General features: G+C 36.6%; 1 protein-coding gene across 5 annotated transcripts in view; it reads right to left on the bottom strand.

Annotated features, from left to right (window-relative positions):
* The window catches only part of cep350 (centrosomal protein 350), a 274,904-nt gene that overhangs the window by 230,819 nt on the left and 24,641 nt on the right, over positions 1 to 19,444 (bottom strand). For all 5 annotated transcript variants that reach the window (XM_059984922.1, XM_059984923.1, XM_059984924.1 and 2 more), the window contains exons 2-3: positions 11,719 to 11,804; positions 2,447 to 2,490 (exon numbers count right to left, since the gene is read on the bottom strand). In XM_059984922.1, coding sequence (XP_059840905.1) covers positions 2,447 to 2,490; positions 11,719 to 11,794 — 120 coding nt within the window. In that variant the 5' untranslated portion in view covers positions 11,795 to 11,804. The remainder of the gene's footprint in view (positions 1 to 2,446; positions 2,491 to 11,718; positions 11,805 to 19,444) is intronic.

Below are 19,444 nucleotides of genomic sequence, written 5' to 3'. Positions count from 1 at the left end.
CAAGGCTGTTTAGTTCGAATAAAGCTATCTTTGACTGCAGTTTACTGACTGCGTGTAGCAACCGCTACAACGTGTTTTTATCGCTGGCTGTCCAGAGGGGAGGTGCTGAAACGCTTTGTCGCGTGTCTGGAAGAAGTGAAAACTTTCCTGGGCAGCAAAGTGCTCACCTTTCCTGAGCTGGAACAGCCAGAGTGGCTGGAAAAGCTACACTTCATGGTAGACATGACAGCGCACCTGAACACGCTGAACACAGCTCTTCAACGGGGTAAGGACGTACAGCCCTGCACATGTTGGAGGATGTTTTGGCATTCGAGCGCAAGTTGACGTTGCTTGCCAGAGATTTACAGAAAGGCACATTGTCTCACTTCCCCAATTTGAGAGAGTTCAAACAATGTCACGACATGATAAATTCGGAGTATTTACATTCTGCAATCATCGCAATGCAAACATCGTTTGGGAAACGCTTCTGTGAGTTCAGAGAGGAAAAAAACACATTATCCTTCCCGGTCACTCCCCTAAGCATCAATCCATCCCTACTGAATACGACTGTATTGTCAGGTGAGAGTCAACCTGAACAAGTATGATAAATATTTTAATTGCCTATTATTTTACGTATATTCATATGTTTTCATTGTTCAGTGAAATAGTCCTTTTATTTTTCAGGTTGACAGCTGGCTGACGTTATTTTTGGTTTGCTGCTGGCGGCAAATTTAAGTTTGGCGTTTTTCATAAATACAAGAAGGACTCAAATAGACGTTGAGTATTTTACTTAAAAGTAACCTTCAACCCAACGTCTTTTTTTCGGAATTCAGAATGTTTTTGTTGCATGCAGAAATGTAATTTTGTTTTCTCTGCAGGAGTTCATCAATTTCATAAATGCAACACATTATAGTTTGTTTATACATAGCATAAAGGCAAAACAAAACGTTGTATGCAGTGTTATTTCATTTTAAATGTCAAACGGGTTTTGCGGCTCCCAGTGTTTTCTTTTCTGTGGGAAACGGGTCCAAGTGGCTCTTTCAGTGGTAAAGGTTGCTGACCCCTGAGCTAGGTGATCAGACTTGCCAAAGGACAGGTGTGAAATGACAAGCTAAATGCTCTTGATGGTGATGCAACAGTGATCGAATATCTTTATTGATTCCAGTTCCAAAGGCACTGTTGATAGTTTGTCAGAGACATCCATCAAGTTAGTCTGGTTGAAGTCCCTTGCAATGATCTGGAAATTATCAGAGTATGCTGACTGATGATTATTGATCAGGTGCTCAGCTCCTCCAGTCCCAGTCACATTTGCCAGTGATGGAACCACTGTAATCAGGATGAACTCCCTTGAAAGAATGAACAGACCGCCAAATGTGCCAAGTTTGGGAAGCAGGACTGAAACAGAACAGCCACATCCATGCATGACTGGGATGCCAAACCACTGGAATTTCCAAAGCGTCAGATAGCATATCAGAATTTTACTGTACAAAGTGTTATGAATGTACCACAGCTCTGAGGGGCCGAAGGGTGCGGGGTAGCCCCCTCCTTTGTGAGAATCGCAAGATCACTATTGATTTGGGTCAGGAGACCCAGGAAATGAGAGAGAGACGTGCGGAATGTCTTGTTCCCCCGGCGATATAAAGCTACGGAAAACGGCCATTGTCTCTTGGAGCCCAACTTGTGTATTACAATACTGTGCTACGTGGAAGCCCTCAGGCAAAGTGGGCTGGTTGAGGGAGGGATTGCATCACCCCCAACCTGATTGATATCTGAGACCCTGTGAGTCAGGATAAAAGAGGGTCTGTGGGAACAGCCCCTCAGGCGCACCAGAAGAAACGCTAGCGATCCCGTAATAGCGGATGCCAGTGGGAGGCCACGTGCATTCGGTTCCATTTGCCCCGGAACCAGTGGCTTTTACCACAGGAGACTGGCTTTTAGCTAACAACGGGGAAACCAACTCCCAAAAGACTCGAAGGATTGGCATCATAAAAGAACTGGGCAAGTTTAACCCATCTTTCTCTCAAACCCAAAACGCTGCAGCTTGAACGAACTAACAGTGACTTTTATATTTCCATCGGACAACACATTATCCAATAAACAACGATAGAGCTATTTCTTATTGATTATTATTATTATACCCGCGCTTTTAGATTTAGTATTGATGACGTATATTATCTGTATGTTTGCATTGATCTTATTTTTTGCACATTTATCAATAAATACTGTTAAAAATAGTACCATCAGACTTCCACGGACCTCTCTATCTTTGCTGGTAAGTGACCCAGTTACGGGGTACGTAACAAAAGACTGTTGCATAAAGACAACTTATAAAGAAATCTTTATGTACAATGCAGAATAAGAGGATATCTATATTGACCTAGAAAAGGTGGACATACCATCTTCCTCCTCCAGAATGCATGTCCATTTGAGAATATTTAATCACAATAAAATTGTTTGAGATGCTTACCGCAGCTTTTGTCTGGTTGACCGTATCCCATGCTGAGGCCACGTCTAAAACAAAACCAAATTACATTAGTTACTTCTTCAAAATATTTCCCAAGTCCTGGTTTTACAATATATACATTAACTTTAAATTTACTCCACTCTTGCCTATTTTAATTTACAGGACGGGCTGTATTTGTACATTGTAAAATTGCATTACTTGAGACTTTTACCTGGAGTTTCATTTATTGTGTTTAAATAGGATTCTGATGAATAGACCAAATGCAATAGCAGCACTTGCCCTAAGGAGATAGAGGTGTCATAGCACGTCAGGGTATCTACAGGGTACCTGATTGTGTTTGTTGCCACAGCTATCAAAATGATAAATAGCTCTGCATTTTATCAAGAGTTGAATATAACTGAAAATTCAGCAAAAAAATTTGTAGATAGTAGAAATCAAACAAGAAACAGAAAATGCTTTAAAACATGCAGCAGGATTGGCAATATCTGGAAAAAGTGAAAGAATTCACTTTTCAAGCAAGTTCTTTCATCAGATCCAGGAAAGCAGAAAAAATGTTTTAGTTTCAGAGACTTGGTGAGGAATGGATAAGACAAAGGGAATATTGCTGATAGAACAAGGCCAGGGTTGCCATATTGAAGCTACTTGGTAGATAAATTAATTCAAGGCAGTTTTAAAAGAAGAGAAAGCAAAGAAACATGGAAGATCTGTGAAATACAGACCTGTGTAAAAAAAAAATGAGAAGACAGTTTTCATGGAGAGAGAAATTGGATATTATAAAAGGATAGCCAACACCAGAAGAGGAAGATTTTAAAAACTTACTCCCACAGCAATCCTACCCTCACCCCGAGATACATGCCTGTCCTACCCATACCTTCCCCATCTCGTACTAAAAACAATCTTCCTCTCTTTCCAATTTGCTGCTTAACTGGCGAAGTGTTTTCACCATTTTGGTTCACTGCCCAATTCATTACCTGCCATCAAGGACATATATACAGAAAGGAGCCAGGAAAAAGCCAGTAACATCATGAAGAATCTCACCCACCCTGCTCATGGATTGCTTGTCCCACTCCCATCAAGGAAACTATGTAGCATCCACTGGATTGAAGAGAATGCACTGCCAGGACCAACAGACTCAAAAGCAATTACTTTCCCCAAGAAGTAAAGCTGATCAACACCTCCATCCACTAACTCCATCACTACTTTATTATTTTCTGCCAGTCACCTTATGTACATCCCAGTGTCATTTTATGAATCAAACTATGTATATAAGCTATCTCGTGTACTTTTCCACCACACTGCACACAGTTCTCTCTCACCTGGACAATAAAGACACTTATGCCAGAATCCTGTACATTTATTTCAGTTCAGCATTCAATACCATCATCCCACAGAAACTAGTGGAAAAACTGTCGCTGCTTGGCCTTAACACTGCCATGTGTCGCTGGATTCTGGATTTCTTGACAGAGATACCACAGTCAGTCTGTGTTGGCAGGAACATCTCTGACTCCATCACACTGAGCACTGGATCCCCACAAGGTTGTGTGCTCAGCTCACTGCTGTTTACACTGCTAACACATGACTGTGCAGCCAGATTCAAGGGGAACCTGATCATTAAATTTGCTGATGATACCACAGTGTTGGGGCTCATCAACAAAAATGATGAAACAATGTACAGGGAGGAGGTCAAACACCTAGAGAGCTGGTGCAGTGACAACTTGATGCTTAATGTCACCAAAACCAAGGATATGATCATCGATTTTAGACGGTCTCAGCCTGAGCACACACCCCTCAGCATCAGTGGCTCCACAGTGGAGAGAGTGGAAAACATCAAGTTCCTTGGGGTGCAGATCTCGGACAATCTCACCTGGTCCAGGAACACCACTGGGATTGTGAAGCTGCACTTTCTGAGGAAACTTAAACAAGCATCACAACCCACTAACATCTTAACTACAATCTACAGAGGCGTGGTTGAGAGGGTGCTGACCTTTTGCATCACAACCTGGTACTCCAGCTGCAGTGCTGCCGACAAAAAAGCCTTGCAGACGGTGGGTAGGGGAGCAGAGAAGGTTACAGGGGTCTCCTTACCTTCTCTCCAAGACCTCTTTCAGAGTCGATGCCTCCAGAAGACACGGTACATCATTAAAGACCCCTCACACCCTCTCCATAAACTGTTTGTTCTTCTGCCATCAGGCAAACGTTACAGGAGCATCAAAACAAAAACCACAAGGCTACTAAACAGCTTCCTCACACAGGCAGTCAGACTGCTAAATAGCTGCTCTACCTGACTCTGCTTTGGACACTTTTAACTTGCACTGGACACTTATAACTTGATTTTAATCGACATGTGGCTGTTGTGTTTTACTATTTATTGTTGTGTTTACTATTTGTTGCATTTGTTACGTTATGATTGCACTTGCCCCTGGGAAATGCTGTCTCATTCTGCCCTGTAGAGCTGATGTATGGTTGGAATGACAATAAAGTTTTTGAATCTTGAATCTTATTTTTTTATTATTGTTGTGTTCTTTATCTTTTGTGTTTTGTTTGTGCATCATCAGATCAAGAGTAACAATTATTTCATTCTCCTTTACACTTGTGTACTGGAAATGATGTTAAACAATCTTAAATTTACAATGCATCTTCACCATTCACTTAATATGCTTTTGAAAAAATCTTTGAAATGATTATTCACTGATTTAGTATTTCCATGGACGTGACAATAAAACTACGCTAAATCACAATGATTGTCGCTATTATATGGCCTCTGGACATTTCCATTTTCTTTTTCTTTTTTAATATCTTTTTATTAATTTTAAACAAACATAAGAAAAACATAGATACAGAGTTTGCAAATACATAATTAATAGGTTAAAGTATAAATACAAATAGATGATAATCCATATATAACCTCCCAAACTCATAGTGATTACGAAAAAATGAGTAAATAAGAAAAAAAAACCCTCCAAAAAAAAAACCTAACCAACATGGGCCATTGCATTATGTCAAATATACACAGCAGCGTCAATAACCCCGTACCTCCATCCAAATAGTTAAGGATAATAAAAGTAAGGTTTAGGAAAAGTCAGTTTAGCTCATATGAAAATGTTGAATAAATGGTCTCTAAGTTTCTTCAAATTTAACTGAAGGGTCAAAAACAACACTTCTAATTTTTTCTAAACTCAAATAAGAAATAGGTTGAGAAAACCACTGAAATATGGTTGGAGGATTAATTTCTTTCCAATTCAATAGGATAGATCTTCTAGCCATTAATGTAACAAATGCAATCATCCGCCGAGCTGAGGGGGATAAACAACTATTATCCACCACTGGTAAACCGAAAGTTGCAGTAATAGGATGCGGTTGCAATTTAATATTCAGAACTTTTGAAATAATACCGAAAATATCTTTCCAATAATTTTGCAAGCAGGGGCAAGACCAAAACATGTGGGTCAATGAAGCAACTTCAGAATGACATCTGTCACAGGTTGGATTAACACAAGAATAAAATCAAGCAAGTTTATCCTTAGACATATGAGCCCTATGTACAACCTTAAATTGTATTAAGGCATGTTTAGCACAAATAGAAGAAGAATTGACTAATTGTAAAATTTTCTCCCACTGCTCAGTGGGTATAAGACAATGAAGTTCTTTTTCCCATTCCTTCTTAATTTTTCCTGATACTTCTGCATGTATTTTCATGATCATTTTATAAATGATGGCTACTAAACCCTTCTGGCAAGGATTCAGAGCTAAAATTTTTTCCGTAATGTCCACTGCACTTAATTTCGGAAAAAACTGTAAAATGTTAATCAAGAAATTTCTAACTTGCAAGTATCTAAAAAAATGAGTTTTAGGCAAATTATATTTATTAGATAGCTCTTCAAAGGACATATAACTATTGTCTAAAAAAAATCACGAGAAAATGTTATACCTTTCGTTTTCCATAATACAAAGGCGTGATCCATAAAAGAGAGCAAAAAAAAAGTTAAATAGGGCTTGATAAGATAAACTTATTCAAGCCAAAGAATTTATGAAACTGAAACCATATTCATAATATATGTTTAACTATAGGATTGGTTATTTGTTTATTCAATTTAGATAAAGCAAAAGGAAGCAAAGATCCTAAAATAGAAAACAATGAGGAGTCTTGTACAGATTTACACTCCAAATTTACCCATTGTGGGCAAGATGCTATAATCGATTCTTGTATCCAAAATATTAAATATCGAATATTAACTGCCCAATAGTAAAATCTCAGGTTTAGCAAACCACCCTCCTTCTTAGGCTTCTGTAAATATTTTTTACTTAATCTAGGATTTTTATTCTGCTATACATACAAGGATATTTTGGAGACAATAATATCAAAAAAAAAGATTTAGGAATAAAAATTGGTAACTCTTGGAATAAATATAAAAATATGGGTAACACTATCATCTTAATAGCATTAATTTGACCAACCAATGACAAAGATAATGGGGACAACCTGGTAACAAGTTGCTTGATCTGGTCAATTAAAGGTAAAAAAAATTAACTTTAAATAAATCCTTATGTTTCTTGATAATTTTAATACCCAAATAAGTAAAATGATCTGTAACAAGTTTAAATGGTAAGTGTTTATAAATTGGAACTTGATGCAAATTTTATAAATTGCATAAATTGGAAATTGGAACTTTAATGGAAATAATTCACTCTTATTAAAATTCAGTTTGTAACCAGAAAAGCTACTAAACTGAGTAAGCAAGGATGAAATAGCAGGAATAGATCTCTCAGGGTCAGATATGTATAGTAACAAATCATCAGCATATAATGATAACTTATGTCCCTTCCCCACGAGTAATACCAAAAATATTAGGTGATTCATGAATGGCATTGGCTAAAGGTTCCAAAACAATGTCAAATAATAAAGGACTTAAAGGACAGCCTTGCCTCGTACCACGGGATAACTGAAAAAAAGGAGATCTCTGATTATTGGTAAGAACCGAAGCCAAAGGTTTATAATATATTAATTTAATTCATGATGTAAATTTTAAACTAAAATTAAAATTCTGCAACGTATTAAATAAATACGGCCATTCAACTCTATCGAACGCTTTTTCAGCATCTAAGGAAATAACACATTCTGGTATTTTAGATGAAGGAGTATAAATTATATTAATTAATTTTCTGATGTTAAAAGATGAATAACGGTTTTTAATAAATCCGGTCTGATCTTCAGAAATAATTTTAGGTAATGTATTTTCTAATCTAGTGAGTGGCCAAAATTTTGGTAAAAATCTTAAGAATCTGTATTCAGCAAGGACATAGGCCGATAGGATGCACATTCAGTGGGGTATTTATCTTTTTTAAGAATTAGAGAAATGGAGGCATCATAAAAAGATTGTGGTAATTTACCAACAGTTAACGCATCTTTAAAAATTTTACAAAGCCAAGGAGAGAGTATAGAAGAAAAGGATTTTAAAAATTCCACAGTATAACCATCCTGACCAGGGGCTTTACCTGAATTCATTGAAAAAATAGCCTCTTTTATTTTGGTTTCTGTAATAGGTGCGTCTAGAAATACACCGTCTTCTGTTGTTAATTTCGGGATATTCAATTTTCTTAAAAATTCAACCATTATGGAAGAATCCTCAACAAATTCTGATTGATATAAAGAATTATAAAAATCTTGAAAGGCTTTATCTATCTCTTTATGATCAATCGCCCAAGTGCCATCTCGTTTACCAATCTTGGTGATTTGTCGTTTAACAGAAGCAATTTTCAATTGATTAGCCAATAGTTTGCCAGATTTATCTCCATGTACATAAAAATGGGTTCTAGATTTAATTAACTGATTTTCAATCGAAGAGGATAATAAACTATGTTCCAAAACTCTTTTTTTTTAAAGAAGTTCTTTACTGGGGGTCACTGAATAAATCTTATCAATTTCTTTAATTTTATCAACCAATATTAGTATTTCAGAATTAGTTCGTTTCCTAACTCCAGCAGAGTATGAAATAATCTGTCCGCAAATAAGTGCTTTAAAAGTGTCCCATAATATTCCAGTAGAGATCTCTGCTGTAGAACTTGTTGAAAAAAAATCAATTTGTTTAATAAAGTTAAGCAAGTCTGAGTCCTGCAGTAAAATAGAGTTGAACCTCCAAGATTTAGCATTAGAAGATGAATCCATTGTCTTAATAGATAACTTCAAAGGTGCATGGTCAGAAATGGCAATGGAATCATATTTACAATCGATAACATCTGTGAGTAAACGATGATCAATAAAGAAGTAGTCAATTCTTGAGTAATTATGATAAACATGAGGAAAGTATGAAAATTCTTTATCGTTGGGGTGTAAAAATCGCCAAATTTCAGAAATTCCAGAATCAACCATAAAGGAATTAATAAGAGAGGCCGATTTATTCGGAAGAACCTGGATGGGCTTAGATCTATCCATTGAAGGATTTAAGCAACAGTTAAAATCCCCACCCATTATCAACATGGATTCATTTAAATTAGGAAAGGATGTAAATAGACATTTAAAAAATTCAGGACAGTCAGTATTTGGAGCATGAACATCAACTAAAACAACTTTTTGATTGAAAAGTGAACCAGTGACAAGCAAAAATCTACCTTGTGGGTCCGAAATTGTTTCATAGTGTATAAAAGAGGATGAAGAATCTATAAAAATAGAAACGCCTCTTACTTTGTCTTGGGAATTCGAGTGACACTGTTGGTCTTCCCAAAACCTAAAAAAACGTTGACTATCCACCTTCCTCACATGAGTCTCTTGTACAAAGATAATATTAGCATTCATTCTGTGGAATACTTCAAATATTTTTTTCCATTTGATCAGATGATTTAAAAAATTAGTATTCCAAGAAACAAAATTAATAACCTTATCCATATTGCCAATATTTATCGCAGTTAACAGATAAGGTTAAAAAAAAAGATGAACTCATGAATCCGAAACAGGGAAGTAAGTTCAAGGAGGAACCGGAAGTTATGACACTCCAACCATTTTTGTAGTTTCAAGTCAGCCCATGAAGTAGAACTAAGCAAAAAGCAAGCAAAAAAAAGAATCCCCCACCCTCGAAACCCCAGAAAAATAGCCAAAAAGAGGCAAGCAGGCAAACTAATACTAACTTTACCCTCATGTTTCAAGACGGCAACTCAAATGAAAAAGTTAAAAAAAAGACTGAAACCACCCATATTTTAAAAAGGGTTAGTATAAAAAAGATTAAACTATAAAATTATTTTATAAAATAAAAGAAAAAAAGGATTAAAAGAAAAAACTAAAATGTTAAAAACCAAGAATGGATAATATTGTATTAGTATTTTAAAAGAAAGTCCTTAATCTCGTTCAGACACATCCAAACAGATGTGATGTATCCAAGCACCAAGGTCTTTTGGGAAAAAGAAACAACATCTTAGGAAAAAGTTTTTTTAAAAAACCTTAATATTTAAACGTTAGGGATATAAAAAAGTGTATATAAACTTTAAAAAAATCTAATGAGTTATTTTTAAAACGAACAGAATAATATAAAAAGAACGAACTCAGAATAAACCAAAAAAAAACAGACCTTTACTTAAGTGTTTAAAAAATACACCATCAACCATCACGTAAGAATCATCAAATTATAAAAGGTCTGAATCTATAGACTAATTATTAGCATAAAGAAAAAAGTTAAAACAAATAGTAAAAATACAATACACTAGTCAACTCATAATGAAAAAAGTACTATTCTTCAAGGAATCTTTGAGCATCCGCTGGAGATTTGAACAACCGACATGTCACATCTTTGAGAGTAACTCTCAATTGTGCTGGAAATAGCAGCGCTTGTTTGTAGCCTTTCTGATGAATTTCCAACATAACCGATTTAAAAGCCATTCTTGCCCTCAAAACTTCGGGACTGTAGTCTTCCAGAATACAAAATTGGAAATTTTGAAAGCTGATCATACCCTTTTTCTGGGCAGCCCGAATCAGACATTCTTTAGTACGAGGATAAAGAATCCGGAGAATCACTGGTCGTGGTTTCGTACCTGGAGCTGGTTGAAAACAAGAAATGCGATGTGCACAGTCGATTATTGGAAGGGTATCCAGAACTTCTGAGCCGAATACGTCCATTAAAAATTTAGAGAAAAATACAGTCAGATCACCATTCTCAAAATTTTCCGGAATCCCAATTAGCCAAAGATTTTGTCTTCGAGACCAGTTTTCAAGATCAGTAATTTTAGATTTATAACGATCCAGCAGTTGAGAAGTCGAACATAAGAACATAAGAGATAGGAGCAGGAGTAGGCCAATCAGCCCCTCAAGCCTGCTCCGCCATTCAACAAGATCATGGCTGATCCAATCTTAACTCTAGTTTTCACCGAATCCCACAAGGCAACAGTGCCAACCAACAGGGCACCATGCTGCCCATTTTATTTTATTATTCATCCCGCCCAAACCCACGTGATCACCCGGGGGAAAAAAAAACGATTTGCCAATTGAGGAGAAAAAATCTGGAAAATTCCTCTCCGACCCATCCAGGCTATCGAAAACTGGTCCAGATCAGTTGTTGCTGTTGTTCCAAAGTTTCAATTTTGCGATCTCTCTGGCGAGCGGCATCTTCGAGAGCTGAAATTCTTGCTTCTTTTTGTTCAGAATCCATTGTAAGTGACTGAAATTTTACATTGACTGTCTTTAAAATTTCATCTAGCATAGAAAGTTTTGGGGTTAGTTTATTCTCTAGTTTTTCAAGTCTCTCGTCCATAAGTTTCACAATTGCTTCCAAAGTTAACGGTTCTTTCACCTGTTTCGATTCCTTAGGTTCTCGTTTAGACATTTTAACGAGTTGAAAAATAATTCAAACAGTTGAAAAAAATTTCATATCAACCCCTTCAGAATAGGTATAAACAGGTCAATTAGGGGGTGATTGTAGGTAGAAAAAAGTAAAAGGATTGGAGTGAAGCCTAAAAGTCTCACTCCATAAGCGCCATCTTGAGACTTGCTGGACATTTCTTGCATAGGCTCACACATGAAGAATATTCGTCTTAAGAGGTAATGACACTGAAGTAAACAGTGTCAACCATTTGCAACTGAGTTGAAGAGAACACACTGCCATCTGTTAAATTCTCACTCTAATTACAATGTTCTTTCAATTAAATTATTTGAAAGGGAATTTTAGAGTTCACTGTATCAAACATATGATCAACAGGATCTTTATTTTATCATAATGCATTAATGATCTGACTTCCAGATAAGTGAACAGTAGGCAGTGCATCAAATCAAATACATCTGTAAATTACCACTATACCTCGCCTTGTATCCCTGGTCTGCATTTCTTCTTGGTGTAGTGGAGATGCCTCATCAGATTTGGTGCTCCACATCATATTAGCTCACCTAAAACAAAAAATGAAGTGATATTTATTCAGTTATTGTTATGAGTTTTGGTCAAAATGACAAAATGTAAACATTTGAAATCTAGTCCTCCAATAAAGGTGCAATATCAAAGTCAGCCCTTTCCAAATCTACAAGCACTATCAAGAAACTAAGTAATACAAGAGCTTAGCTTTTGAAGGCAAACTGACAGGTCTTAGGAAATTATGGCTTTTCAGGGCCACAGTTTGACTATTTTCTTGAACTTGGGCTCAACTTCACTTGATGACAATATTTGGTTTACTGGTTGCAACAATCAACATCCTCAGGCCTCAGATTACAAATTGTAGCAGACTCAATGGGCCATATTTTTTGGTCTCCAAATTTTAAAAAAATCTGTCATGTGGTGTTTGAGATGAGGGGCACTTCACCAGAGCAGAGTAGGGAAAAGGTGTTCTGCTCTGTGTGCAACTCATACAATACACCTGAGCAAGTTTTTAAGAGCAGCAGCATCAACATCACTGAATAGCTCAGGACTTCAAAAGATGCCCAGAGTACATACATATTGTAGGGGCATTTAGTAAGCAATTCACAGATCTTCAGTACATAACCATGAAAAGTGGCCACACATTGACCAATATCTGGTAGCTGAAGCAAGTTTATTTTTAATCCCTCTGGATGGAGCTGACTACATTACTTCTAACATTTTTTAAAGTTCTATTATATTTCTCTTCCCCCCCCGCCCCGCCCCACAGAATACACGTGGACAAAAGTAGTAATACAGGTATAAATGAGTGCTCAATCACCTCCCAGGAAGATTTGATTACATATTCCCCTCTCAATTTCAAAACAAATAAAATATTTTACAAAGCTGTCAATTCAATATTTAAGTACTGTCCAATTTATCCCACTCACAATTGTCATTTCATTTTTCAATCTTTTTATTTCTTTTCAAATAAAGAATATAAAAATCAGAGGAGGTGTTTAGTAAACAGATAATATAAAAGACATATAAACAGCAATAATAAAAACAGAAAGTATATAATGTCAAAATCAAATAGGTAAAATACTACGCTGTTATACATACACAATGGTAAAAAAAAACTACAACTCCTCATAGCAATCATAAAAAAAATTGGAAATTTTATTTGATAAAGGGAAAAAAAACCCACTAACTAAACTGAAACAAAAAAGAGAAAGAGAAAGGAAAGAAAAAGAAAGATTGGGCACTCCAACTGAGGATAAAAAATTTTTTAAAGAGAAAAAAAAACATCTTTCCAGTCATCTCCGAACATTCACAGGTAAGGATTTTCCCTAAAGAGAATATAGAAAAAATAATTAATTAATTAACTCATATGAAATCATTGAATAAAGGGTCGCCAGACTTGTTCAAAATTAAAGGATGTATTAAATCTCCGGCTTCTAATTTCCTCCAAGCTTAGAAATGACATAATGGAGGAGAGCCAATAAAAAAAAACAGTAGGTGGATTAGATTCTTTCCAGTGTAGCAAAATAGCTCTCCTAGCCAGTAAAGTTGAAAAAGCTATCACATGTTGAGCAGAAGCAGACACTTTGCTTGCTTCCTCTGGAATAATCCCAAAAATTGCTATAAGTGAATTGGGTTGAACATCCACATCTATAACTTTAGATGATATTCCAAACACATCCCTCCAAAGATTGTTTAAACTTACACATGACCAAAACATATGAGTTAGAGTAGCCACATCTGTGTTACATCTGTCACAAATAGGGCTTATATTAGGAAAAATATGCGTCAATTTATCTTTGGACAGATGAATCCTGTGTACTATCTTAAACTGAATTAAGATATGGCGTGTGAGAATAGATGAATTATTGACTAAATAATCAATTTTACTCCATTGATTGTCTGAAAGTGAATGTTGAAGTTCTACTTCCCAGATATGTTGAACCCTATCATTAGGTGACATGCGAGCATTCATTAACTGTTTATAAATGATAGTTATTAATCGTTTTTGAAAAGGTTTAAACTGAAAAATAGCATAAGCCAAATTTAAAGAGCAGGCCGGGGGGTAATTCGGTAAAAACTCATGTAAAAAATTCCTAACCTGTAAATATCTGAAAAAATGTGTATTAGAGATATCATATTTATCCATCAACTGTGAAAAGGACATTAAACAGTCTTATAAAAACAAATCTAAAAAAGTTTTTATTCCCTTAATTTTACATGTTAAAAAAGCCTTATCCACAGTTGATGGTTTAAAAAAGAAATTAGAATAAATATTACTAGAAAGTAGAAAATCATTTCATTCAAAAAATCTACGAAACTGAAACCAGATTTTTAAAGCATGTTTAACAATAGGGTTGAGAGCTTGTCTATCTATTCTGGAGAGCAAAAATGGAAGGGGAGCTCCTAATAAAGAAGCTAACTAAAACCCCATTACTGAATTTTCCTCCAACTGTAACCATGAAGGGCGATCTTGGTTGTCTATATCATAAATCCAAAAAGTAATATAATGAATATTAATTGCCCAATAATAAAATCTAAAGTTTGGTAAAGCCAGTCCTCCATCTTTTTTTGATTTTTACAATAAAAGTTTATTCACTCTAGAGCTTTTATTATTCCAAACATAAGACAAAATCAGAGAATTTATTTTATCAAAAAATGTTTTTGGAACAAAAGGAACTGCTTGAAATATATATAAAAATTTCGGTAGAATAACCATTTTTATAGCATTTATTCGACCTATCAATGACATCGACATGGGTGACCATTTAGAAAGCGCCTGTTGAGTATATTCAACGAAAGGAGAGAAATTATACCTATATAGATCTTTTAAATTTTTTGCCATTTTGATACCAAGGTAGGTAAAATGGTTTTTGGCAATATTAAAAGATATTTGATCATAATAATCAGAATAATTATTTATAGGAAATAATTCACTTTTATGTAAATTAAGGTTATATCCAGAAAAAATACTAAATTCCATAAACATAGATAACATTAGAGGAATAGATTTCCTAGGATTTGAAATGTAAACTAATAAATCATCCACGTATAACGAAACCTAATGTAATTTATCCCCTCTCTTAATACCCTGCACAGAATTAGAATCCCTAAGAGCAAGTGGTTCTAAAGCCAAATTAAATAATAAAGGACTGAGGGGACAACCTCTATATAATCTAAGGAGACTTTTGATTATTAGTTAGAACCACAGCTACTGGGGCATGATAAATCAATTTAATCCAGGAAATAAATCCTGGACCAAAATTAAACCTTTTCAAAACCTGAAATAGATAAGGCCACTCCACCCTATCAAAGGCTTTCTCTGCATCCAAAGATACAATACATTCAGATTCTTTGGCTGAGGGGGAATAAATGATATTTAACAATCTTCGAATATTAAAATGTGAGTACCTATTTGTTTATAAATCCTGTTTGATCGTTTGAGATAACATTAGGTAAGATATTCTCAAGCCTATTTGCTAGAATCTTAGAGAGGATTTTAAAATCTACATTCAGTAAAGAAATAGGTCTATAGGATACACATTCCAGTGGTTCTTTTCCTTTTTTTGGAACCAATGAAATTAGTGCCTCATAAAAAGTTTTAGGAAGGTTTCCAGAGGATGTAGAATCAGTAAACGTTTGATGAAGATGTGGTACAAGCATTTCATGAAAAGTCTTATAAAATTTTACCGTATAACTATCAGGTCCTGGAGCTTTACCTACCTGCATAGAGGATATAGCCTTGGCTACCTCCTCTTGTTTAATAGGTGCATCTAACATATCAACATCTTGAATCGAAATTTGAGGTATGTTTAACCTTTGCAAAAACCTATTCATAATAATACTGCTATCAGAGAATTCAGATTTATAAAGGTTAGAATAGAAGTCCATAAATATCTTATTAATTTCATAAGGATCTAAAGTTTCTGTTCTATCTGGTCAACGAATTTTTAAAATGTCTTCTGACCATCCCAGCCTTTAACTGACCCACTAAAAGCTCACAATTCTATATCTTATTATATTCCAGAGGTAACCCCATGGCCTCATTTTTCTTTATTTCCTCATCAAATCCTAAGAACTTTCTACAGGGGCACAATTGAGAGCATTTTGACTGGCTGTATCGCTGTCTGGTATGGGAACTGTACCTCTCTTAATCACAGGACTCTGCAGAGAGTGGTGCCGACAGCCCAGCACATCTGTAGTTGTGAACTTGCCATGATTCAGGATATTTACAAGGACAGGTGTGTAAAAAGGGGATGTAGGATCATTGGGGACCCAAACCACAATCTATTCTGGCTGCTAGGACAAACAGGCTCCAGACAGCTTCACGAGGAAATCTGCAGATGCTGGAAATTCAAACAACAACACACACAAAATGCTGGTGGAACACAGCAGGCCAGGCAGCATCCATAAGGAGAAGGACTGTCAACGTTTTGGGCCGAGACCCTTCGTCAGGACTAACCGAAAGGAAAGATAGCAAGAGATTTGAAAGTAGTTGGGGGGGAGGGGGGATTTCCGTTAATGTCCCTCCTCCCCTTCTTACCCCATCCCTGACATATTTAGTTGTTTGCCTGTTCTCCATCTCCCTCTGGTGCTCCCCTCCCCCTTTCTTTCTCCTGAGGCCTCCCGTCCCATTATCCTTTCCCTTCTCCAGATTGGTATCACTTTCACCAATCACCTTTCCAGCTCTTCGCTTCATCCCACCCCCTCCAGTCTTCTCCTATCATTTCGCATTCTCCCCCCCCCCCGACTACTTTCAAATCTCTATCTTTCCTGATTTGAGTGTACTCTATATTACATTGACAATATAAATTATAATAAATTACTATGATTGCACATTGCACATTTAGATGGAGATGTAATGTAAAGATTTTTACTCCTAATGTATGTGAAGGATGCAAGAAATAAAGTCAATTCAGATTGTATTCAAACTTTTACCTGCGTAGTAATACATACTCTACAAGACAAGTTACACATAGTACATTAGTGATATACTCTAAACTCACAACTTATCACTAATGTCCAAATGACTTGATGCAAAGTTGTGTGACATCACAATGATACAATGATATACAGGTAGTCCCTGAGTTATGAACGTCGGACTTACGGACAACTCGTACTTGCAAACCGAGGAAGGAGAATGCCATCCGCCATTTTAAGTCGCTGCCTTTGACACTGTGTTGAGTGTTTAATTTTGTATTTGGCTTAAATTTTTCTTTGTAAGATTCACCCTGACCCCCCCCCCCCCCCACCCCGTTCCGGTTGGATGGTAGCGCAGTGAGATCATTGCGGGGTTCAAGAATGGAGGAGGTTCGATCCAGTGACAGTCTGCTCCCGTGCTGGGTTGATGTCGATCCAGTGACTCCCTTACCATCCATGCCGAGTTGATGTTGAGCTCACATCTCGACCTCATTAAAAAAAAACCCCGGCCACCTCCAGTTTAAATACCCATGCGGAATATTGTGGAGGATCAAATGCCTAAACCCAGCACAGCCCCCACTTGTCCCATTTAGCATGACCAGTGCGGTGGTCCTTAGGACCCAGCAGACCTAGGGAGCTGGTACAGCTCGGGACCTTCCACCCGCGGTGTTTCTGTTCCATTGATGGGATGCGATCGCGATTGAAAATAAAGTGGAAATAATAAAGCATTTGGAAAGAGGTGAAATGCCATCCGTCATTGGAAAAGCGTTAGGTTACAGTCAGTCAATGACTGGAACAATTTTAAAGGATAACAGATAAAGTGAGAATAATGAAGCATGTGAAATACCCTGCCCCGATGAAAGCTACAATTATTACTAAGCAACACAGTGGTTTAATTATTGGAATACATACGTTTTATATGCATGGAAAGGTAAAATATATACTATATATTAAAACAAACGTTTGACGAACTGACACTGAATAATACCAGATGTATTTGCTCCAACTTACGTACAAATCCGACTTAAAGACGGACTCAGGAACGGAACTTGTACGTAACCCAGGGACTGCCTGTACAACATCAAGCTGTGATTAAGATCAAAACAAAATGTTAACTGTGTCACTACAAATACTGACACAATTGGATGTTTGTGTTTTTTTTAAATTTCAGATTCTTTTTCAAATGCCCAAAATACACAAAAGGTATGATGTCGGCTTTAACAAATACACAGACTAAGATGTAGGCCAATGTTTCTTAGCAAGTACTTGCTTACTCCTGCTGCATTTCTAAATACACAAATTAAACATGCTTGCATTTGTTGTTTTGAAAATAAAGTTTCACATTTTCTCAAAAAACTACTTCAACATTATGTTACTTCCAAAAATTCCAGTAAAAGAGGAGACCCTATACAGCCTAATCATCTTGCGACTGAGACTAACTTTTGGGTTAATACATTACCACACTTCATGAAAGTAGGTTTTTTATGTTCTAGATTAGATGTTTATAGATATGATTGTAGCATTCCAAAGCCAAAATCATGACAGAGAAATCAAAGTGGTAAATGCATATGCCGGCATTATACTCTTCGATCTGAACTATATTAGGTGACAACATCTCCAAGTACATTAGTTGTAATGTGCTGTTAATCAGATTGTGTATGAAATCCAATTTATGAAATGCATAAAACTTCACTTGAAGTTTTGAAATGAAACAGAAAATGAGGATCAATGTCCTGAAAGTTTGTCAGTCTGCAAGCACTATTTGACCTGTTGAGTATTTCCAACACTTCCTTAAAAGCAACTTATTATCTTCTTTACAAAACCACTAACTAAAATAAAGCCAGCATCAATGTTACATATTCGGTTAATTTTCACTGAATACTTCTTTGATCAACATCATGACTACATATCCCACTCACAGCTATACTGTTAAAAGTTTCTCCCCAGCCACAAGTTGTGGTCTAGTCGCTACTCAAACTTGAATCAAGCCACCACAATCAAACGAGACCAGGAAAGGTTAAATATTCACTGATTAGAAGAAATATAATCCAGAGACAGTTTTCTCGCCTGACATTTACAAATGTGATGAAAGATAAATACTGGTAATACAATAATAGTAAAACCAAAAAGTTTATGATTTTCAGAATGATCAAACTGCAAACGCTGGTAAGGAAAAAGTTGGCGTCGTGTGCTTTTTAGTCAATTCTTGTTGGTGAATGGACGTTGGAGGTATGTTGATTCTTGTTCGAATGACTAACGATTAAGTGTGGACTAGTGGTCACCAACCCGTCGAGTGCGATCAACTGGTTGATCTTTGAGACTTTCTCAGTAGATCCCGAAAAAAAAAGAAAAATACTGTTCAGAGATTGCTTCTGGGATGCGGGGTTTTAGTTCCGTTCTTTCTGCCCAGCGCGCATGTGTGTTGCTCCCCTGCACTACACAGTGTAATTCAGTGGTCCCCAACCACCGGGCCATGAGGAAACAATACGAGTCAGCTGCACCTTTCCTCATTCCCTGTCATGCCACCATTGAACTTCAACACACGTGAGGTTATCAGTCGCCTAAACGCAGTGACACCCTCGCACCAGGGATCACTGGTTGGCCTCATGCAGCTGGCGGGAAGTGCCATTGCTACCAGCCTGGAGCGTGGACAGATCGGTGCCACCTTTAAACCTGTTTACCACACCGAATGTTCGTGGGGAACCCAGTGCTAAAATATTCGCAGACGACGTAATTCGGGCTCAGGGTTTCCTAAGTA

Source organism: Hypanus sabinus, chromosome 11, assembly GCF_030144855.1.
Source record: "Hypanus sabinus isolate sHypSab1 chromosome 11, sHypSab1.hap1, whole genome shotgun sequence".
NCBI lineage: Eukaryota > Metazoa > Chordata > Chondrichthyes > Myliobatiformes > Dasyatidae > Hypanus > Hypanus sabinus.
This window is presented reverse-complemented; position numbering and strand designations above follow the sequence as displayed.